This window comes from Odocoileus virginianus, chromosome 10 (assembly GCF_023699985.2).
Source record: "Odocoileus virginianus isolate 20LAN1187 ecotype Illinois chromosome 10, Ovbor_1.2, whole genome shotgun sequence".
Lineage (NCBI taxonomy): Eukaryota > Metazoa > Chordata > Mammalia > Artiodactyla > Cervidae > Odocoileus > Odocoileus virginianus.
This window is the reverse complement of record NC_069683.1, coordinates 12,924,399-12,948,527: the sequence shown is the minus strand read 5'-3', so window position 1 is coordinate 12,948,527 and position 24,129 is coordinate 12,924,399. Positions and strand designations below refer to the sequence as shown.

The window sequence follows — 24,129 nt, the reverse complement described above, 5'->3', positions numbered from 1 at the left end:
AAAGAGGAAAACATTCACATGGCTTTTATGTCATTCATGCCAAGAGATAGTTTTCACATCAACAGTTATATAGTTAAGAAGGGATTGTAACAATACCCTCAACTATAGGAGGACACCACAGATAATGACATAACAAACAATTCTTTGTCTGAATAACACTTAAATGATACTTTCTAGGGAATCCCCTGGTGGTCCAGTGGTTAGAACGTGGCACTCTTACTGCCAAGGGCTTGGGTTCAATCCCTGATTAGAGAACTAAGATCTTGCAAGTCACGTTGTGTGGCCAAAAAAACCTAATTTCTAGAGTACTGTGTCTTCGTTTGGTGGAACTCAGAGCACTGCAAGCAGCCTATTGAGAACGTGTGAAAAGCAGCAGGGGACAGAGAGAGGCCACACAGAACAGCAGTTAGTCTTCCCTCTCGGAACCAGAATGCCTGGGTTCAAATTTTGGCCTTTGCCACTTTCTAGCTGTGAGTTGGTCAGATCACCTTCTGTGCCCTAGTTTGCTCATCTATAAAAGGAAGAGAACATACCTCACATGGTTGTTACGATGAGTAAATCAAATGAGTTATTATTTGAAAGTGCCTGACATAAAGTAAGCTGTATAAAATTTTGTTAAATAAAACACTGCAGTCCCTCCTTATCTGGGAGGGATGCATTCCAAGACCCCTCAGTGGATATCTGAAGGTATGGATAGTACTATATATACTATTTTTTCCCCTATACATATGTACCGATGATAAAGTTAAATTTTTTTTTTCATTTATTTTTATTAGTTGGAGGCTAATTACTTTACAATATTGTAGTGGGTTTTGTCATACATTGACATGAATCAGCCATGGAGTTACATGTATTCCCCATCCCGATCCCCCCTCCCTAAAGTTTAATTTATAAATTAGATGCAGTAAGAGATGAATAATAACTAATTATAGAACAATTATAACAATATACTGTAATACAAGTTATGCGAATGTGGTCTTTCTCCTCAATTTTTTCAACTCTACCAGAAATGTGGCAGTAGCTGCTTCACCGGTACAACACAGCCACTCGAGTAATTATTATATTTTTCAGTCCAAACCTGTTTGTGAATCCATGTAACCATTCTTACTTGCAGTAAATGGCTTGGTGTCAATTGTTTCATGGCATTCCTTACTAAAGTCCTCACATAGACTCCATGCTTTTGGATGGAACACATTCCCATCAATGACATTTTCTGCTCATGACTTCCATCCACAAATTTAATGCTGTTTCTATCTTAACTAAGCAGTTACAAAGTTTGCAGTTTGAGGTGTGAAATTTCTTTTTCCTTTACAATTTATGGATAGGAGATTTGTTCTTACTGTAGATCTTAGCAACCTTAGCACATTATTGTCTTCTTTCCTGAGTTAAGAGATTACACTTTGTCATGTAAAGGAACTTCTCTCTGGCATTTCCAAATTGCCAGCATCTCTATCTTGCACTTTGGGACCATTATTAAGTAAAATAAGGGTTACTTGGACAGGAGCACTGCAACACCACAGAGGTGATCTGATAACTAAGAAAGTTCCTCAGTGACTAATGGGGAGAATCCAATGGACAAAGGCATGAATCATATCCTGAGCAGGACAGAGTGAGATTTCATCATGCAACTCAGAATGGCCCATAATTTAAAACTTATGAAGTGTTTATTTCTGAAACTTTCCATTTAGTATTTTTTGACTGTTGGTGACTGCAGGTAACTAACTGTGGAAGGAGAAATCATAGACAAGGGGAGACTACTGTAAACCAACGTGTTCAACAAGCAAATAACTTTGGGGAAGAGTGGGTTAAACAAGCATCTGTGGGACTTCCCTTGGGATCCAGAGGTTGAAATCCGCTGTGCAACGCAGAGGATAGGGATTCAATCCCTGGTCGGGGACCTGGGATCCCACATGCCGTGGAGCAACTAGGCCTGCACACTGCAGCTGTTGAGCCTGTGGGCTTCGAGTCCACCTGCTGCAATGAAAGATCCTGTGTGCCACAACTAATGCCTGATGCAGCCAAATAAATTAATAAAAATAAAGAAACAAGTGCCTTTACTGCAGGACTTCTAAGAATCTTTAATTTTCCAAAGTGTGCTACAGAGTTCTAAACAAATGTGATTTTATATAGTAATCTCCAAATGTATTTAACTAGAAATCCTTGGAACTGGCTCTTCTGTGGATCAATCATAAATACTGAAGAAAAATAACTTAGAGAACCCTGATGTTAGTGGATATCAAAATGCAGGAGAACAAGCCAATACAGGCTTTTTAGGAACAAAGGTAGTTGGTTTTTTTTTTTTTATAAATTAGACAATTGAGCTCTGGCTTCTCAGAAATAAGCAGAGACAACTACAACAAATATAATCACCAGTTAAGAGAGTGACAAAACAAGTACTTGATTTCTGACTTACCCAGAAAAACCAAATTCTTTTATTGCATTTGATAGCCAGTTCAGAGTTTCTGACTGATTCTTGGGATTCTTCTGTGAGAACGCCAATGACATAACCTGGAACAGAAAAACAAACATACAAAAAACAAACAGATCTGAGTTTTCTCTCATATTTCTTGTAGAAATATACCTTGACATTAAGGCAGAAGTGGATTGAGCATGCCTTTTCTGATGCTAAAGCAAAGACAAGAATGCTGTAGAAATGTTTAACTTGAGAAAATAAGGTAAGTGACAGTAGTATTAAAAGCATTCTCACAGTATTGTAAATCAACTCTACTTCAATAAAAAATTAATAAAGAATTTTGGACAGTGTACAACTTTTCATTGGTGGTCTCTTATAATGTCTTAAGAGAAAATTACTCTCATCCTTAATAGAACATTCTTTACTAAGACAATTTTAATTATCATGCAACAGTTATTACCAAAGGTAAAAATTTAAATAAAGTATCAGAGTGGTTTTTACTTGAGAAGAAAAGAACTAAAGTTTAACTAATAACCTCAAATTAAAACTGGGGAAAAACTGGGGAAACCTGAGGAAACGGCACTGTGTCACTGACCTGTTCCGCCGTCCACGGCAACAGACAAGCTTCGGCTATTGCTGTCATAGCTTCTTTTGCATTGTTCCCACACTTCACATCGCCAATCTTGTCCACAAGTCCATCCAAGACGATCTGTGCTGAAGTTTTGGAAAAATTTCCCTTCTGGGCAATCAAAGCAACTATGTGAAGCTTCATCTGCATCACCTGAACAAGGGTAAGTATCAGAAAATTATAAGTAAGCCAAAGACATCTTTCTTCTTCAGGCTATGCCATGTGGCTTGTAGGATCTCAGCTCCCTGATCAGGGATTGAACCCAGGCCCGTGGCAGTGAGAACACAAAGTCCTAACCACTGAACCATCAGGGAATTCCCCCTAAATATTTATCTATTTACTTATTTTTATAGTAGCCTGAAGATGTAGATTAGGGACAGGTGACAACATGACCAAACTAGAATCAAGTTTTAAACCAAGAAACAAAATAATGTTTATCCTTTAATCATTACCAATTAAAGTAGCTGACTTTAATAATCAATAAAATTTATTATTATCAATTTTAAAGTAGCTAAGAGAAAAAAAACAAACCATTCAATGTTTTAAAATACTAACAAGCAATGTTACTGTGTGAAGTTTATGAATTAAAAAACATACAGTAATTTCTATATCCTCCTCCTCTTATGTTATTTGCATTCAGTACTGAGTGCACATCCTGAAATCCATAATAAATGACCATACTAACTCAGAGTCCTAATAAAGAGTTGCCCAGAAAAAAAATTACAACCCTCATGTATACACAAACACCGACTCCGCCCGAAATGGAGTTAAAGAACTTGTATATTTTTAAGAGGAAGAATGGAAGGAACTGTGAAAGATAATTTAAAGATGTTAAACTGATGATAGCAGATGTTTGGGATTGCAGACCCTTTTGACCATAAATATTTTCCTTTGTCCTGTTTGAATATTTAAATAACAGGTGTTGGCAAGAAAGTAGAGAAACAGGAACTCAACACTCTTGCACTGCTAGTGTGAATAAGGTTTGGCAGTTCCTCAAGAAGTTAAACACAGAGTTATTATAAGCCTTAGCAGTTCTACATCTAGGTATGTACATGTGTTCACATGAAAACCTGTACATGAATATTCACAGCAGTATTACTTGCAATAGCTCCAAAGCAGAAACAATGTAAATGCCCATCAACTTATGAATGGGTAAATAAAATGTTGTATATCCAGACAAGGAATATTGTTTAGCAATAAGAGACTACAGAGTTGATACATGCTGCAATATGAATGAACCTTGAAAACATTATGCTAAGTAAAAGAAGTCACACACAAAAGGTCACATCATCCCATTTATGAAATGTCCAGGAGAAATGATACACAGGAAAAGTAGATTAATAGTTGCAAGGGACTGGGGGTGGAGACTTGGGAAGAAATAGTGAGTGACTGCTGATAGGTATGGGGCTTTCTTTGGGGGGTGGGGGCGTGGCGCGATGAAAATAGTCTAGAATTACACAGTGGTAGGAGCTGCAGAGCTAAGTGAACAGACTAAAAACAGCTCCACTGTACCCTCCAAAAGAGTTCTATATGCTCAGGAAGTTGTTATAAAGGAAAAAAACCATACAAAATTACCTCTTGTTATGGATCTAACACCCAGAGGGTTATCAGCTCAAGTCAGGTGTGTGGCTTTCAACTGCCTGAGAAGCTGCACTGGGACAACTTTAAGAGTGGCAGTGCGGGGCAAGAAGGCAGCACCGGAGCTGTTTGCGTGGGAAACCCCGGAGGCACAGACGAGGTCTCTAGTGCAGCGCTGAGGAAGAGCGTGCTAGGGAACTAAGGATCCTGAACGGAGGGCGAGAGGTGGCAGATCGGAAGTAAAACAGAGGCTGGCAGGAGCCCAAAATACACCTGCGACACTGCAAACTTTCACTTACCACCCAGAGGAGGAGGAGAAAACTCTGCTCTTCTCCTTCATGTATTACTTTCCTGTATCTCCCTTTACACCTACTTTTTAAGACTAGAAAACGGTAATGCTCAACTTCCTCTCTAGTATCAGGTAATGAGTTAAACTGACTGCGGTCAGTTTTTATTAGCAATTTAAAGACTATATTTATTTTTTATCCAAAGAAATAAGAAAGCTATCTCATCCTTTATCCGCCCTAGAAGAGAGTAAAGGGCTTCCAGGCCTAAATAATGAGAAAAACCCATATATATGAATTAGCAAACAGTAAGTATGTGCGTGTATGTGCACACACAAATACTTACTGTTTTATACATATACACACGCACACACAACTGCTAAATGTACAAAGTTAGAGTTAAGTGTTTAATCAAAATGCATACATTCTATCATTCATTTAAAATTAGATGACATCTGAACGACTTAAAAAAAAAAAAGCTAAAAATCATTACCAAACTATACCTCTCTAATACTCCATAGGATGATGTAATGAAAATTACTTCAATAAAAGACAGTGAATCTCTAATTAAAAAATACCTGAAAATTAGTTTCTTTCCATCCAGGTTTCTTGGCTAGCATCCTCACTAATGCCTGGCATGGCATTTCAGTTCTGTCCATTAATTCAACAGCCTTGAAGTAACACAAGATAGTAAGAGAATTAAGGGATTAATAATGAGTTCCAAGGGAAGAGCATATCCAAAATCAAGGAAGTGTTTACCTCTAAAGGAGGGAGGGGAATAGAAATGAGGTGGGTCATAGAGAGAGCTTATTTACTTTCTGTTATAATGCTTTGTTTCTTGAGGTGGATGTTTGGTATACGGTTGTTAACAGTGATGCCACTGAAACTCTTCCCCCTCCCCCCAAAATTTCAGGAATTCACAAAGTTTGCCCCATGGAAAGTAACATTAACTGTTTCAATTTGCATAGTATATGGCAGAAACTGCTTATATATATTTTGACTTATTTGGTTTTCCTAAAAACATAGCATAGTAGAGTAGGTTAGACATGTATAAATACAGGTTTCAAAGAAGCACAAACTCAGGTCTAAATCCAAGCGGTGGATACAGGACTGGAAGTCAGATCTACTGGCTCAAGTCTCAGGATTCTTTCAGTTTCTCCACAGCCCTCCTCATTAGAACCAAGGAGTGTGTGCCAAAATGAACCACTGTGCTCCTGTCCAACACAGATTTTTTTTAAAGAAGCTTCTCATACCAAGTAATCATGTCTAGTCTTCTAAGAATCATGACAACAAAAGGGAAACACAGAAAATCGATGAGGGGTGGTTTAAATGAAGAGGCCTGTTTGACAAGAAGGTTTAATACTATATAATATTAAAATCCATTTAAGTCTTATAATTCAGAACAAACCTAATTTTCTTGAGTAAGCACTAAGTTATGAAGTGACAGAAGCCACAGAAAGCAGATGTTGAAAGATAAACCCAACACAGCTAAAAAGCAAACAAAAACCCTGCCTCTTCTTTAGTTAGCACCCATCAAACACGCTCACTGGTTATAAAACAGCAACTAGGACCACTCCTTCACCGGCCAATTCATCACTCCTCTAAACGTAATTTTCTTTCACATTCAACTCATCCTGTGCGCCCACCTTCTGGAACTCTTCCATACAGGCCAGCCTTTCCTTCCAGTTACTGCTGTCGAGAAGCTGTATACAGGTAGCAGGAAGGACAGCTGAAGCTTTTTCTTCACATACTTCAATCTGTAAGACACAAAACATTAACATTAATAACTGCTTAAGGAAACAGAAGAAAAGAATGTAGGAAAACTCCAACTAAAACTATAAGGACACTCCTATAGGTGTGCTTTAGTATCTGAGGATTCTATTATACCACTATAAAGGGGAAGTTTGTCCAAGGCATAGTTTCAGTAAGTTAAAAAGGTATCAATTAACCATGTGTTACAGAGCTCAGCAGAGAACTCGAATCTCCTTGCAGGCACTGGCTCTGTGCTGCCCTGAGTGTGAGGCAGGCGGTAAGACTGACCGAGAGCTCAGGCTCCACCATTTCTTTAGTCTCTACTGCTTTCTTGTTCCTGGTCCCACTGCCTCCTGTGCCTCCTTGCGCAGCTGGTTTCCCCTTCTTTGGTGGCCCGCCAGGCTAAAAGCAAACAGAAAAACACTAAACCAGGTAAGGATTCAGAATAGTGATTCGCAGACATTCTCAGACAAATTTGATTAAAATGAGGCATCACTCAACCAACAACAAAAAAAAAAACCATATATTTTTTTGCCCACAGAATTTAGCAATTTCAAGGGTAGACTGACTCCTGAAGATCATTCATGGGGGATTCTACAGAAGCTGTATTAAGAACCTCGAATTCCAAATGAGCTAATTGAGACTAATAAAATACAAATGATGAACTGGTTTTATACTATATATATATATTTACAGATTAATTTGAGAATTAATATTTGATGCCTAAAATGCCTCTAGATCTTTCCTATACTAGTAAAGGACAGTTCCTGAGTTACAACACTTACTCAGTATTTGACCACAAGGTACTCCAGTAACATGAGATTATATTTTTATTCAATGTATAACTATCTACTTTAAAAAAAAAAAAAAAGATCTACTTTGTGAAGGAAAAAAGGTGCTATGCCAATTTCAGTCAGTGTTCTAGTTATGTTGAAGATGGCCATCTCACTGAATTTTTTTTTATTGTTTTATAAAATAAGTTTTCCAGGTGACTTGCTTGGGTTTTCTAAGAATATACTCATATCATCTATAAAAATGATATATTTAATCATGTCAAAGTTCCATCCATTTCTATATGGTTAAGAGTTTTTATCAAGAAGACACGCTGAAATTTATTATGTTCCTTTTCAATGTCTGAAGTTAGATTTCTTTTGATCTATAAATTCAGTGATTTTTCTAATATTAATATCCAACTATCCTTGCAATCATGGAATAAACTTCAGTTGGTCATACTTTTTATTGTACCCATTGGATTCTATCTGCTAATATTCTATTTAAGTATCTTGATTTAAATTTATTTCACCCCAGTTTTGAATGGTCGCAAGAAAATAGCAGTTTATTATAAGGTACACAGTCAAGGGCAGTAACATGAATATGGCAACACACATCACTCCTATCTATTTTGGGTATTTGTTAAGCAATGACTAAATGTTAAGAAATGCCTAAACCTAAAAAGAAAAGATAAAAAGACAAAGGACCAAATTAGTCTTGAACATCCATACCTGTTCTGAAACCACTGTTATCTTGAACATATTCTGAGCTTTTAAGTGGGGTAATAAGCAAAACTAAGATGCTGGTTTTTAATCAAAGAACACCTCTAACTCTTGTCAGTTCACATTAGCAGTATGACTGTGTTGATTCATAGTAACTACCCGATAAAGAGAAATTTAATTATTTTCTAACTGTAAAAACAGAAAATTGTACACTCTGATTTGTTGTAACACCTCTTCTGGATCCTTTCCCATAACAGTACTCTGTTTAGAGAGGTAGCTCAGTTAACCGATCTCCTACTTTCTATTTTTAAAACACTTACACGTTTATTGGCTTAGTAGATTTACTGGTTGATATTGTCCTACTTATTTTTTCAAAAGAACAAAAGCAGGTCCTCCCTATCCCATCCACAGCTTACTCTGGGGGGAAGGAAAAGAATCCCTTATAAGAGAAAGCCAGCTAACATGGTAATGTTCGGCAAGATAAGAAAAGGTCTTAAGGCGTGGTGCCCAAGTCACTGTCCAGAGAGGCAGGAGCTGGTGAGAAAGGAGAAAACAGCTGCCAAATCCCTGTACTAGAGTACTGAAGAGACAGCATAACATGAAAGACAGCACAGAGACTCTGTAGCTAGATACCTGGGTTCAAATCCCAGTTCTGCAACTCTGGACATTCAACAAATATATGCAGAATTCCTGCTGTATGCCAGAGCCTCTTTTATGCACAAGGGGTCAACCCATGACAAGCTCTCTGTCCTTTAAGGTTTGTAATACAGTGTGGGGAGACAGAGTAAACGAACAAGTGAACTGTAAGAGCATGTGCAGGACATTTAACCTTGCTGAGTCCTAGTTTGCTTTTCTGGAAAAACAGGGATCACAAAACACTTATCTCAAGGGTTATTATGAAAATTAAATGAGATTAAGTAGGTAAAATGCTTCACAAAGTGAGGTTCACTAATATTAGTTCTTTTCTCCTAACTCCAGGCTGGGGTTCAGGGTAGGAAAGAATCAAACTTCTAGCATTTGCAGCAGATAACTTTACGCTTAAGAGAATCCAGTCCAGGAAAAGTGTTCACTGTAAGAAAGTCATATTTGCCCTTGAGCATTTCCCTCTCTTTTACACTACAAGGTGAAGGGTTGGGGTGGGTGGCTTGACAGAATGGAAACTCGATGCAACAACTTTGGAGCATTATCAGCAAAATGACCAAGGTGATGTTATTAATGTTAAGTGGCCCGTCACACTATCTCATCATTTAATGATACTTTCTGATGCCTTAAAATATACTTCCATATCTTCATTATCATTTTTATCTCTATCCAGGTTTCAAATAACTAAATGTACTATTGGAATATTCTGTCTTCATTGAAATATGCTCTGCTGCATGCTGAATGTTGTAATGAGTTCTTCTCTCAAATAAAATCATACTGAAGAATGACTATGAACCTGAGATTCAGACCCTACCTTACTAAATTCTAATTTTTAAACCACAGTTTCCAAGTCATTTATTAACCTTAGCAGCAGGTGCCTTTTTTAAGGGTCCTGGTTTGGGTGCTGAAGTGTCCTTTGTGTCCTTATCTCCTGCAGCCCCTGAAGCAGCCGCCCTTCCGGGCACAGGCTTGAAATCCTTCTTGTCAGCTGCAAGTCCAGCTTTCTTACCATGTACCAGCTCTACTTTTTCTGAACATTCTTTGATCTGGAAAACGAAATTGAGATAGACATTACTGAATCCAACTTTGAAACACAATCACCACATTACTTAGTAAGTCATTTCTAAACCACAACTACATGAGAATTCAGAGAGAAAGCTTCCTTTTCAACAAAGATAAACTATCCATGTTTTCTCAGCAGTAGATATACATGAATGACATCTTACACTATATTTCTACGCAGAGAAAAATTTATGCAGCTTATAATAATCCCATTTTTGTAGAAAACAAGTTTACATTTCTTGGGGGAGATGGGGGGATAATTAGGGAGACTACTCATAAGAACAGGTAACTACTGAGGACCTCCTGCACGGCACCGAGAGCTCCACTCAATGCTCTGTAACGGCCTTCACAGGAAGGAATCTAAAAGGGAGTGGGCATATGAATGAGTCCCTGTGCCGTGCAGCAGAAACCCTCACAGCACTGTAAATCAACTATACTCCAGTACAAACTTTAAAACAAACAACAGTCACATTTTTGGTGGTAGACATTCATATTTACAAAGGCAATTTTCCAGATATCAGAAATGAAATTAAGACATAATTTTTACTTCTTCTAAAGATTGGTCCACTCAATTTTATTTTTTATAATTTGAAAATATTTCTACTAATCAAGAAACTCTGATCAAAAGGACACCAGTAGAAAAACTTAGAATGCACAGAGATAGGACTGTTACCCAATTTCATTACAATCCATTACTAACCTACCTTATCAAGCTTGAGTTTGTCTACATCAGCTAAGAATGGGTTTACTGCCTTCTCACCAACCACCTTCAAAGCAGTACCTAAAGCTTCAAACGCAGCATCTCTGACTTCAGGAGCAGAATCATTGATGTGCTATAGTCCGGAAGTAAACAGAATGACCTTAATACAAGGTACTTCAGGTATTACTAATTTTACTTCAGACTGAGAGTTGTCAGATGAAGAATTTGCTTTTTAAAATTCACAGAAACTAAGCTTAGCTTTCTTTCTGCTAATTAACAGTTACTCTTCCTCTTACCCTCTATCCAGAATGCCTCACAAGCAGATTATCTTCAACTACTCTAAACTGGATGCCTGTGCTTGACCAGATTCAGCTTCATAGCTGATATCAGTTTATGGGCCAAATAAATACAATTTTTAGTAGTTAGTGGAATTATCAATTTATTCTTTTCTTCAAGAATGGGAACATAAATCGTACAAGACTTTGGATTCAATTTCCAAAGCTACAAAGGGTCTGCTCCTCAAAAGACAATAATCTACAGTCACGTAGTCAGTGCATACAATTAGTAGAGAAAAAAAATGTTGCCTAGGTATAAAACAATCCCCCAATTTCAAAGAGAGTCTAAAAAAAAAAAAGAAAGTCTATACCTTAAGTAGAGCAGCACAAAAGGGCTTTAGTAAGCTCTTTGGCAGGGTAGAAGCAGTGCAGTGGCGGAAGCTTCTTGCAATAAATAGAGATGTCTGCTGCTTGATGGTTGGATTTTTATTATCCATTACTGCTAAAACATCCTCACTGATGTTCTGTAGTGTGGTCTTCAGAAAGAAAATGTGGTCAATAAGTTTTTTTCAATTGTAAAGAACAGTAAAAATATCACACGGACAAACTTCACTTGAGACAAAACCACAAATCCAACTTACAGTGAGGAAGATCGCATCGATTGCCTCCTGAAGGGCTTGGACCACTTGAGGCTTCTTCTCTTTGAATTTCTCCAAAATGGTTGGTACAACCTTTACAAGCGAACAGTTGAAATATATTCGGGAAAAAAAATGACATACTGATTGACACATGCTACATCATGAATGAACTTTGAAAACATGTTGGTAGAGAAAGATGTCAGTCATAAAGGACCACACCACACGTGTATTATTCCATCTATGCAAAACATCAGATCCACAGAGGCAGAAAGTATACTAGAGGCTGCCAAGGTCTAGAGTGAGGGAATAATGGGGAGTGACTGCTCACGGATATAGAGTTTCTTTTGGGGTGGTGAAAATGTTCTGGAATTAGTGGTGATGGTAATACACCCTTATGAAGATACTAAAACCACTGAATTATATACCTTGAGAGGGTGAGTTTTATAGTATATAAGTTATATCTTAATAAAACAATGTTTGGATCTACCAATATAAACAAAAAAAAGTAAAAATCTAAATTGGATTAAAAAATCACTTCCTTTCTTGGAGGGTACCAGAATCTTATGCCAGAACAGTCTTACGCCTGTACCATCACAGCAATGCTTCTCACCTTTTTTTTTTTTCCCATCTGTACCTTACATGCAACTTTACAATCATTTTTTATCAGTAACAACTCTTATTGGACAAGATGATTCCCAACTAAGTGGATCTAGGGTAGGGGCACAGGTCTGGTGCACCTCTCCCCCCCACTCCAGGCTCGGGTGGGCTCGCGTGGACTGAGGCGTCTCCTGCCCCTTTAACTGCACTGAAGAAGGAAGACACGGCGCCAGAAGGTATAGCGGTTTTTATCAGAGTTATATTTTCCTATTCAAGTACTAAGTTTAGATAAGTAAACTGAGAATTTTTATGTTTATTGTCTTGTAAATTTCAATAATTCCATTAAATATTTAGTGACTCCCAAGAACATGTATTGAATATATGTAGACAGGCACTGTGCTAGCAGGCAAATTAAGGTTATTTTTTAAGATCTAAAACAGTATATAGCAAAGCTCAATGGCACCTCCTGCCACTCGATTTTTTATAAAAAAATTTCACAGAAGTGATACAGATCAGAAGAATACAGTTTCCATGGAAAAATATAAAACTGTTTATTTGTTTTTACTGTTTCATAACATTATCTAACTTTCATGTGTACCACATGATAATTTGACTTATACATACACTACAGCATGCTCACCACCAAAAATCTAGTTTTCGTTTGTTACCATACAATTGATTATGGCATTTGATAGTTTTTTTTAGTTTTATGGACAAAATCCCATGATCACACTAAGCTATCATTTAGATCTGTTTGGGGAAGGGTGCTGTCACAGTTGGGACTGAACCCCAGCCCCTGCCTGTCCCATCCCTCACTTGAGACTTCACTTCCATTACGTGCATGTTTGTTGGAGAGCAGGGTGTTAGGCTACAGTATTTGTTTAGCCTCCTTAAGAACTATTCAAGGTATCTGTCCTGAAGGCTGCTAATTTACGGTCTAGCAGACTTACACTACATACAGATGGTAACTAACTGGGAATGCAAGAATGAGAAGGGTGACACAAAATAGCAAGCTGAATGCTTCACCAGTGGCAACCCAGAGCTGTCCCCTCACCCCGCCTCTTGGAGGAGGCAGGGAGTTTTCATGCTGTTCTGTTTGAAAAGCTGGAACTCAACTGTGCCGTATTTCCCACTGCTGCTGAAACCACCCATAGAAGACACGCTGCCTACATGCATTGTCACATATCTTAATGTCAGTCCTTTGCTTTACATGACACAAAATAAGTTGGTGGTTTTGTTTCAGTGTGGCAGAGATTTTTTTTAGAGTCTGCCTGCAGTGCAGGAGACTCAGGTTTGATCCCTAGATCGGGAAGATCCACTGGAAAAGACAATGGCAACCCACTGCAGTATTGTTGCCTGCAAAACCCCATGGACAGAGAAGCCTGGCAGGCTACAGTCATGACTTCACTTTTTATCCATTTTGCCCTTCACCAATAAAAAAAAAAAATCAAGATATTTTAATAGCTGTAAAGCTAAAGTTCACTTTTATATATACAGCTAAAAGATTGTTTATAAATAATAAAAGAAAATAAAGCTGAACCACTCTAACATGCTTGATATCAAACACAGTATATAATTTTAAGGGGGGACAAATACCCCAAACTATAAGGCATGACAGTCTTTATGCTGCACACAAAAATCAGAAAGCCAGAATCAGAATTCAAACAAGAGGGTAAGGTAATCATCTATAATCAACGACAAAATTAGTAAATTAAAATGTATTTTAAGAATTGTTTTCCAGCTGAAGAGTTATTTCTAATACAAAAGTATAAAATATTCTAAGCAACACAAAACTGACCAAATCAATACATTTGACAACACACACACAGATACTATGTAATACGTAATGAATGCTATAAAATACTGAGAATAATTTCATTCCAATTTGTGATTTACATGTCTAAGGGTTGTATAGACCCTTATTTTTATTTCCCTGGTAACAAGCTAGTCATGATTTATTTTTACTTGGTAGTGTCTTGCTTTTTTCAGTTAAGTTCTCCAAAATTATTTTTAATCTATGAGTAAGCAAGCTCCAAAGACCATAACAAAGTGAGGTTAGATGTTTGCTTCACAGTATAAACTGACACATGACTACAGACTGTTAGGAGACTCTCAAGTCGATCTAGGGAATCAAATGATCAAGTGGCTAGCAAGTTAAACCCTAAAGTTCAGTACAGTCAATTTACAGGAGGCTTAGCCAATCTAAGTAATACAGATAAGATTTAGAGATCAACTGACAGATGCCAAAATTAAAGAAAACACTGCATGTGTTAAAACTGTTCCCAAACTTGATTGCTTCCAAATTTATATTCAACAAATGTCTCTAGTCAAGAGCTTCTTATAATAAACTGATATATCACCAACAGTGTAACCTACATAAAATATCCCAAGTATGTGAAAATGAAAGTCGCTCAGTTGAGTCCGACTCTTTGCGACCCCACAGACTATACAGTCCATGGAATTCTCCAAGCCAGAATACCGGAGTGGGTAGCCTTTCTCTTCTTCAGGGGATATTCCCAACCCAGGGATTGAACCCAGGTCTCCCACATTGCAGGCAGATTCTTTACCAGTTGAGCCATCAGGGAAGCCCATCTCAAGAAAACTATTATTTTTTAAAATAGAAAAACACTATACATTTTATACATTAATCTCATTTCTGGTTTTATACTGCCTTTCCTATTCTCATTTTAACTCTGTTCTGGGTATCACAAGTTATATTTCATCCTGTTATACTGTACATTGTATTTTAAGAGCAAAACAGGATATTAGTAAGTAAATGAATAAGCAAATCAACTCAATTAAGTACTTTAGGTCAAGTGCCTGATTTTCAGTTGTAAATTTAGTTACAACTGACATCTTTATTGTAAAATAAATGTTTTAATGAGCTACACTTAGTACTAATAAAATTTATGCCAAAAGCTGTTTTAAAGCATAAAGCAAATTAGCCATCCATTCTTGATAACACTGTTAATCTGTATCAAAAAAGGAGTGTTACTTACGTGTCCTGCGTATTGTCCAAATTTCTTTCTTAGCCCAACAGCCAGGCCAGTAAGACATTTTGCTGCCAAAGCTACCAACATGACATTGGTGTCCTTTCCAACAACCTACAAAGGGTGGGAAAAAAGGAAAACAAGAGAGTCACAGTCCCAAAGAAGAGTAAAAATTTACTCTTAAAGGAACTCTGAAAGCTACTATGTAATGGATAGCCAACTTTGTTCTGTACAAGAGGAAATATTCTTCTTTGACAATATAAAATTTGGGAGCTTCTCTTCCTTATGTTTAGTCTCCTACCTTAAAGCTCTACCAACAACATATACATACAACCACATCGAATCTCTAACTCCCCACTGGTAGTAGTCTGGGCTGTCAGCACCGCCCAACCGCGCAGGTGACTCGCAAACTGGCAGAAGAGCTGGAGGCCTCTTGACTTTGCTTTGCGGCAGCGAAAGTCAAAAGGCAGTATCTCTGAAAGACACCACAGAGCAGCAGCTCTAACACTTATGCCCAAGAAGCACCAGTACAGAGTGCTGTCGGTACTTTCACAAGTTGATGAGATGTAAACTATTATATGTAGGATGGATAACCTGTAGGATATACAGGTCCTACTGTATAGCAGGGAACTATATTCAGTGTCCTGTGATAAAACCATAATGGAAAAGAATGTTAAAAACAAACAGAAAAGGAAGTTGACAAGGATTCTAAATTGCAAATACCTCTGCAATCATTCCTTTGAGGGAGCTTAAGGCCTTGCAGCTGCCATTTTAGCTACTAATGACCATCTGATTTGTATTCAGAGTCTCTCATCCGAGTGTCCTCCAGCAGTGTTAATACTACCACCCTCCTAGAGCATACCCTACAAAGCCCAGAACTTAGCAAAACTCATAGGTAGTAGCTCCATTTGTATCAATTTAGCAAGACAGTGACTACTATGTCTCAGTTCCTTCCTGCAGATTTTACTGTGGTTTACTGTTCAAGCCAGCTGATGCTAAAAAGATGCTTTACATTTAAGTGTCCCAAAATCTTTGCTTTTTCACACTTTCCCCAGGTAGAAGAAATACTTTCATTCTATTTTGGATTCTATCCCTAAGATCTGGTATTTCATGAGCAGAACATTTCATTCCAGATTCCCTGAATTAAAGAACCCTTAATGCACAGCATTATGCATAGCAAGACAGTCCTATATATATACATTCCTACTGAGGAGTAAGAATTAAAAGATCAACATTTATTAAAAACAAATTAGATGCTATAATTTTATAGGTGCTTTATAATCTTTATTCAATTTTTGCTCTATAAAACTAGTACTATTATCTCAATTTTGTGGATTTCAAAAATTAGAGAGTAACACGTTCAAGGTCACAGAGTTAGCAAATGGTAGTACTGTGATTCAAACCTAGATCTGCTTTGACCCCAAAGTTTTTGCTATCTTTACTAAAGCACATTCTCCTTCTAAACTCACGGCAAATTTATTTTCCTTATGAGAAGATGAGATCAGGGTCTTAATAAATGTTTTGTTAAATCTATAATTACTAAAAGTCTAGGTATTGAAATTCTATCCATTTTTGTATTGAACATATTATTGGCATTTGTGTCTGGATTATTTTTCCTTACTAAAACATCTCTCAGGTATTATTTACATGCTAGATTTTGTATTTAGCATCTAAACATATATTCTAGGAAAGGTCATCAAAAACATGCTAGACCCCATTCCAAGAGATCCTACTTCAATGAATTTGGGATGGGATTTGGACATCAGTATTCTAATACAGTTCAAAGGTGCTTTTGTTATACTGGCCTAGTTAAAGGACATCATTCAATCCAATTCTCTTCAATAACCAGTGGAAATTGAATCTTAGACACTGATGACCCTAATGCAAAGTTTTGAAGAGGATCTTGTCAACCTGTTATAGTTCAGGATATAGCAGAAGACTGAGTGCATTTATTGGTAAGTGATGAACCAGGCACCCAGTACAATATTTGCCTATTAAGACTCATTCTCACACATCCCAGTTTGACTAAACAAGTGGTTCTTAACTGGGAAACAGGAATGGGGAAAATGAAAAAGTGTTTATTTTTAAGAAAAATACTGTACATGGAGGGACTTCATTTCAGAGTTGAAGAAAAAGTCAGTAATTCTGTTTGAGATCAGGGAAAGAAATGTTTTATCTCACAATGTTAATTTAATCTAAATAATGGGAACTACTCTATAATTAAAATTGCTGTCACATCTACTTAATTGATTTTAAGTAATAATCAATTACTACTTATCTTTAACTAGTAATGTGAGCCACTAAACAGTAACCAAAACAAAAACACTGCTGACAGACAATACAAACAGGGCCATGGCCACCAGAAGTCTGCACACCACAACAAAGCGTGGCCCCTGCCACCCTGACTAAAGGGAGCCATGTGCAGCAACAGGGATCCAATTCAGCCAAAAATAAATAACAATTTTTTTTAATTTAAAAAAGAAATTGTTTCAGGAACACTGTGAGGAATTTCAAAATGAGTAGCTTTTTACTACCTGTATTAAAGGAAAAAACTGGGAAACTAGTAAGATTACTTGATAAAGACAACAGAGAGAAGAGACTATGGAAGGAAGAGGGATGGGTCCACAAAGACCAATTAAGCCAACATAATGCGGACCTGGGGCTGGACATCGGGCGAGGGTGTGGATAGGGAAGGATTAAGAGTGGGATTAGCAGATGCAAACTAGCACACAGAAGATCAATAAACAAGGTGCTACTGTATTGAACAGGGAACTATATTCAATTTCTTGGGATAAACTATAATGGAAAAATATCAAAAAGAATATATATACATATGTATTACTGAATCACTTCGCTGTACAATAGGAATTAACACAACACTATAAATTAACTATATAATAAAACAAAAACAATATGGATATGAGGTTTATTTTTGTCTACAAGTAACTAAAACAGAAAATACAAAAATAAAAATGTCATGCTTCATGTTAATTTATATTGACATTTATTTTTCATGGTTTTAAATATTTTAGCCACAAAATTAAGTTTCTTTTTACTGGTCTGTAGCCTCTGATTGACTGCCCTGACTCCACCATGTGAAGAGGATAGAAGTGCCTCCTGCTACCATAAGATCTCACACCGATCCACTGTTTATGTCTACCCAGATATAAAAGTCCATGACCTTCTCTGTATAGAATACAGTGAGAGTTTATATTTAGTCACAAAGCCAATGGAAATCACAGAACAGTTTCCATCTGAAAAGCTAATATCCTAAGAAAATGCACGTAGAGAACATCAATTATTAACATTCCTGATTCCAATTAACATTCCTGATCATTACATAAGGAAAAATAGAAGCTTTTATTTGAGGCATTGAGAATTCAGTGCAATATATCATGTTTCCATAAGATTCCTGATTAAAAAAATTATATGCTAGAACTTAAGATAATCTGAAGCTCTCTTCAAGGCCACTAGAATCCCTCTTACTGCCTTCTACCCTTCCTCTTTCCTCCTAGGCTCCAGGTTGGTGAATCTTTTCCCTAGGGCAATTCCCTTTTAATGACAGTCAGTCCTTTGTAACTGCAGATTCCGGAGGCCAACAGTATTCACTATACTACTACGCCTTTTTATACAAGGAACTTGAGCAGATTTTAGTGTAGGTGGGAGCTCCTGGAACCAACACTCTGCCCTCCTCTTCCTCCAACCTGGGGATATTGAGAGATGACTGTAGTCTTGCCTGGGTCTGTGGCTCTTCAAGATAGATGACAGAGGAACAATTATTTTGACAAATTATATCCCTGTCTCCAAAACCTACTTGGAGAAGAGCAAAGGAAGACTAACTGTGAGAAAACACAATCCAGCCTCATGATTCATGAATTTCACATTTGCAAATTCATCTACCCATTAAAATTAACTGATAAGCCCCAAATCAATAATTGAGGCACTTTCCTGGTTCCTCACAGATAAGCACAGAGCTGGGAAAAATCTGAATTGCCTGATATGCACATTCCCAGCTGAGATGAACAATGCAATACTCTGCCTTTGTCTTTTAGCTCTCACACTGTAAACAAGTGTCTTTTTCATAGTCTAGTTTACTGCCATGGGTTTTTTCCTGCATTTTTGTGCTTTTGGCTGATGCTTCCACTGTTTAAAATGACCCACAAGTATACTGCTGAGGTGCTCTCTTGTGTTCTTACATGCAAAAAGGCAGTGATGTCTCTTTCAGAGAAAACTGTGTTGGGTAGGCTTTGTTTAGGCATGAGTTATACTGCTGTTGGCTGTGAATTCAATGTTAAGGATCAATAACATATAGTGAATAAGACATCTTCAAACAGAATAAAACAAGGTCATGCACTGATCAGTTGATGAAAATGTGACCATAGGGATGCAGGACCTTAACCCTGTATCTTCTTTTGGAGCAATGGTTCAGCATTTGCTAATTCGGTGTTTGTGGTGACATTATAGAACATAACTACCAAGAATAATAAGAATTACTCTAATTACATATACATATAATTAAAGAGTAACCTCCCTCACCCCCCACCATACTGATCCTCTGTACTTTCAAGCTGAAGAAGCAAATAAAACATTTTATCCTTGCTATATTCAAGAAGACGCCTTCAAAAAAAAAAAAAAAAATAGGAAGATGCCTTCAGAGTCTGCTCTTAAGCTCTATTAAAACAACATCCACAAGTGTCTGACCTGACTTACAGATTTTATAAGCCACGACATACAAAAATATCCACCCCAGCATTCAACTTGCTTGCAACTAAGTAATACCAAAGAGTATTTCCTAAAATTTTTCTTTCTTATTTAGTACTTACCTGCTTTATAACTGACCACATATCCCCAGGTCCTATGCTTCACTTCACATGCTAATAGGGAGGTATCACTTACTACCTAATGAAAAATACTCTTCATATTTAATATCTGTTCCATTAAATAGACCCAATTTAAAAAGCTCATTCTGTAGAATTATAAAACTAGAATATTTGGCTCTAGATCAGCAAGATTCTCTATTTCTTAATGTTTGTGTATGCTATCAAATAACATATTTAGTCAAAGTGATAATTAACAAAGATTAAAAACCAATCCCTCTAAACTAACCTAAGATCAATCACTTTAAATAACCCTTAAAAAAACATGTATGCATATAATTAAAAGACAATCAACAGTGTTCCCTAAATGGCGGTGTTAACTGTGATAAAAAAGATGACTGATAAAGAAAACCAATGACCTGGGCTGCTGCTGGTATACCAATGCTAAAACTCTTCATATTTACCTTCTTCAAAGCTTTGACTAAGTCTGCATAATCGCCTGCTTCCAGTTTGGGGTTTTTCACTAGTACTTCCACAGCTTCCAGGGCTTCTTTTCTTTCCTGCCATTTTTTTGCCTCCTACAAGACACAATGAGTCACTTGGAGAACAGAAAATAAGAAAGCAAAACAAAAGTCTATTTCTTGCATGCTACTAATTCAAAGATATCTATTTTTTTGTTTTTTAGAAACTTTCAAAAGCTAGTTAGAAATCAACATTACAAAACTATGTAGCCAAGCAGAATGTTAAGTTCATGTGTATGAAATTTTGTTCATATGTAAAAAGTACTTTTGTAATTAATATTCCATAATCCTAATGTTCTACAATAAGTAAGCAGGATGAAATACCATAGATTGTTCTTCTCATTTTCCAGGTAAATTTTAAGCAAGTGCTAAACAGGAAACACTAATAGAAAACATTTCTAGCATATCTCACAGTAGCACATCTACAGGAGAGAGGAATTTCTATACTGATAACATTAGAAACACCAGACAAGAACTAACACATAACCAACAACCAATACTGTTCTAATTCTGGATATCAGTTTTCCAAATTGTATGTATAGCGTTTTTTTGTTTGTTTGTTTGCTTTGTGGTCATAAAGTAGAAAATGCTTCACTAGAATTTGAATTTGAGTATTCACTGTTGGAAAGAACTAGGGATACAAAGATGACAAATGCATCACCTTGGAGGAAATTATAATTCATTTCAATTGATCAAATATGTATGTGTTAATCAGAAGATAACAGAATACTCAAGGAGCTGATAGTAGAGGTAGATCTTCAATAAATAACTATCAGGTCATGACCACTGGGAATGGAGAAGTATAAGCTGCTTTGGGATAGCAAAGGATTTAACTCAGTTTGGGTTATCAGGTAAGACCTCCTCCCAAAAATGATGCTTCAAGTGTGATCTGGATGATGAAGAGATATTATGGGGTAAACGGGGAGGGGGGGAAGAGTGTTATAGGCAGAAAGAACAGCATATGTCAAGGCCCAGAGTTTAGGGTGGAAAAAAAGTTTGGTGCATTTGATACCAGGAGAAATTCAGTATGACTGGAGCATGGGAAGTGACAGCAATTAGAGATGTGGCTGGAAGGCACATGGAGGCCTCAAAGGTACCAGAGATTGCCTCAATGGCTACAGTATGATTTCAAACATCATCTTAAAACCCATGGAAGCCATTGAAAGATTTTAATGAGGCAATAATATAGGAAGATTTCCATTATCAGAATGAAAATGACACCTCTAATTATACTACGAAATATAGTGGGAAGGAGGCAAGAGCAGACAGGGAGTCTTGTGGAAGATACTGCAGCATATATGGCAAGAGCTGATGGTAATGGTTGGGACAAGACTTTCTCAATTGGGGATAATTTTGACTCTTGGGGTATACTTGGCAAAGTCTGGAGACATTTTTGATTGTCATGACTTGAGGAATGCTGGTATTAATATCTGATTGATAAAGGTCAGAGATGCTGCTAAACATCCTACAGTGCACAGACAATCCCCCAAACAAATATCTGGCCAAAAAAGGTCAACAGTGCCAAGGTCAAGAAACCTTGGGGAAGCCAAAAAAAAAAAAAAAAGCAGTAACCCTTGGGTAGAGAAAGAAACCCTGGGGATGGAGAAAAGAGGATGAATTTGAGATATATTTAATGGTAAACCCAGACAGAAAAAGAGTAAAATTTAAAAGTCAAGAATAATGTTTGGGTTTCTGGCAAGATGTGAAGAAAAGGACTAACGTAGGTGCTTATTCAAACTAGTATGGGAACAAAGAAGAAACCACTGACTCGTCCTAACAGGGAGATGCGGTGGAAGGAAGAGGGCTCAGCAGAGCGCTCTCCAACTGTATTCAGCAACTGCTAAACACGAAGTGAATGAAAGGAGTCTACCATTACTCACAATTTTGTCATAGAAGTCTTTGGGAAGCTTGGAAAGAATTTCTACTGCTTCCAAAAGCTCATAAGCATCTATCTGTGGTACCTCATCACCATCGTCACCACCTTCCAGGAGGAAAACAAAACAAACCTTAAAAATGGATGAAATGGTTTTACTTATCAAACAGTTGTCAGTTGTCCTTTCACACTCCTGATGCAATCTTGCCACAGGAGGGACCAGAATTATTAATCTTACAAACAACTTGTGTTTTACGAAATGACGGTCCTATAAAATTTACCTCGTGAACACAAAGTTCCTGTTACAGGGCCATCTTGCTAATTTTTTATAGAAACCAGTGTTGATAAGTGTCTTACCTCCCTCAGCATCTCCACCGGCAGACTGCTGCTGTTCCAATTTAGCTTCTAGTTCTTGCTGGGAACGCAAAAACCTAGTTGGTTTAGGAGCACCTGTTGGCAGTTTGACCCACTCTTCTTCTAGTTCTTTCAACTGCAAATATCATAAAATATTTAAAAAACATATCTATATCTCTGCTATTAGAGAATGCATTTATATTTACTAATAGAGTGGAACCTAATTTCTTATTTATGTGGCTCTAATAAGGCAAATCAGAAAAGATAAATTTAAACTGTGTACATTTTGTAGTAAAACTCAAACCAACTTATATCGACTATACTGAAGATGTGTGACTAACCAGTTAGAAAAAAATAAAATCTACTTTTTAAGACACTCTTATTATTTCATGAATTCACATATATTTGCATCAAATAGTATCTCTAAAACCAACTGAAATATAAAAAATAAATAGAATCCATTCTGTCCAAATGGATACTAAGTCCTACAGTATTATAAAAGGATCTTTTAAACTGTTAGTTTTGACACTAACATATTGGTATCACAGAATACACAGTATTTAATAACTTGAGTGGACAAAAGTAACAGCAGAAACAGGTATGGGTGGAAAAAACTGATTTCAAAATAAAGAATGAAGAATAATTATTTGTAAGGACAGAAATATCAGCAATAACAACAGGAAGGAACTATCTTCATATTAACCTTATATAAAGGCAACCAAAATACTTAGTGCCTCACCTGGACGGAGTTTATATTTTGTAAAGGGGGTCTCAGAGCATCTCGAATCCATCTATAAATCTCTACAGCAATTAATTTGGCTTCATCTCGAACAGCCTTCTCTCGAGACTCAAAGAGTTTTGGCAATACTTTGATAATTGGCTTCAGTAAGATGATTTTGGAACCAAATTCACTAGAATAAAAAATTGGGGGGAAAAAAACCTGTCACCATGCAATATGCTTGGGTAAAATATTAGCTTGAATTCACTCAAACTCAGTTTTATATCTATATACAACAGGGACATATATAGGTCAAGTATTTTTCAGGGAAGAAAAAAAAAGGAACTTATAACAACATCTATATTTAAACGCCATTCTTCCAAGAATATTATTTAATGTCCAGAGTCCAAAATAATACTACCGTTTTTTAAAAACTTTCTAGGTAATCGGTCTAGGAATTACTTAAATCTAAAATAGACCAACACTCGTGTAACATCTTATATGCATGTACATATAAAAGCTTAAAATACAGAATCAATTAACAAATAGTTAAATGAGTGACATCTACTTTTAGTAATCTTTTATTAACTGTTCGATGTGATTACGGGGATTCACTCTGCTTGACAGGTCACTAGTCCTGGCAGTGCGTCTTTCATTCCTGACTCGAGGCTATCACACTATAACTTCAGGCAACTTAAATCTCTCTTTGCTTCACTTTTCCATGGGAAAAACAGTTGCATTCTGACTTCTTCATTTGGGATCTCTTAACCTTCCTTTGCATTATTACTGTTTCA

The 24,129-nt window shown here is 36.9% G+C and overlaps 1 protein-coding gene across 10 annotated transcripts in view; it reads right to left on the bottom strand.

Moving 5' to 3' along the window:
* The window catches only part of CKAP5 (cytoskeleton associated protein 5), a 99,703-nt gene that overhangs the window by 36,056 nt on the left and 39,518 nt on the right, over window positions 1-24,129 (bottom strand). For all 10 annotated transcript variants that reach the window (XM_070473077.1, XM_070473082.1, XM_070473083.1 and 7 more), the window contains 14 exons: window positions 23,357-23,528; window positions 22,621-22,753; window positions 22,271-22,371; window positions 20,334-20,447; window positions 15,062-15,166; window positions 11,469-11,558; window positions 11,199-11,363; window positions 10,557-10,685; window positions 9,654-9,836; window positions 6,944-7,057; window positions 6,550-6,660; window positions 5,482-5,574; window positions 3,009-3,194; window positions 2,414-2,508 (listed from right to left, as the gene is read on the bottom strand). In XM_070473077.1, coding sequence (XP_070329178.1) covers window positions 2,414-2,508; window positions 3,009-3,194; window positions 5,482-5,574; window positions 6,550-6,660; window positions 6,944-7,057; window positions 9,654-9,836; window positions 10,557-10,685; window positions 11,199-11,363; window positions 11,469-11,558; window positions 15,062-15,166; window positions 20,334-20,447; window positions 22,271-22,371; window positions 22,621-22,753; window positions 23,357-23,528 — 1,791 coding nt within the window. The remainder of the gene's footprint in view (window positions 1-2,413; window positions 2,509-3,008; window positions 3,195-5,481; window positions 5,575-6,549; window positions 6,661-6,943; window positions 7,058-9,653; window positions 9,837-10,556; window positions 10,686-11,198; window positions 11,364-11,468; window positions 11,559-15,061; window positions 15,167-20,333; window positions 20,448-22,270; window positions 22,372-22,620; window positions 22,754-23,356; window positions 23,529-24,129) is intronic.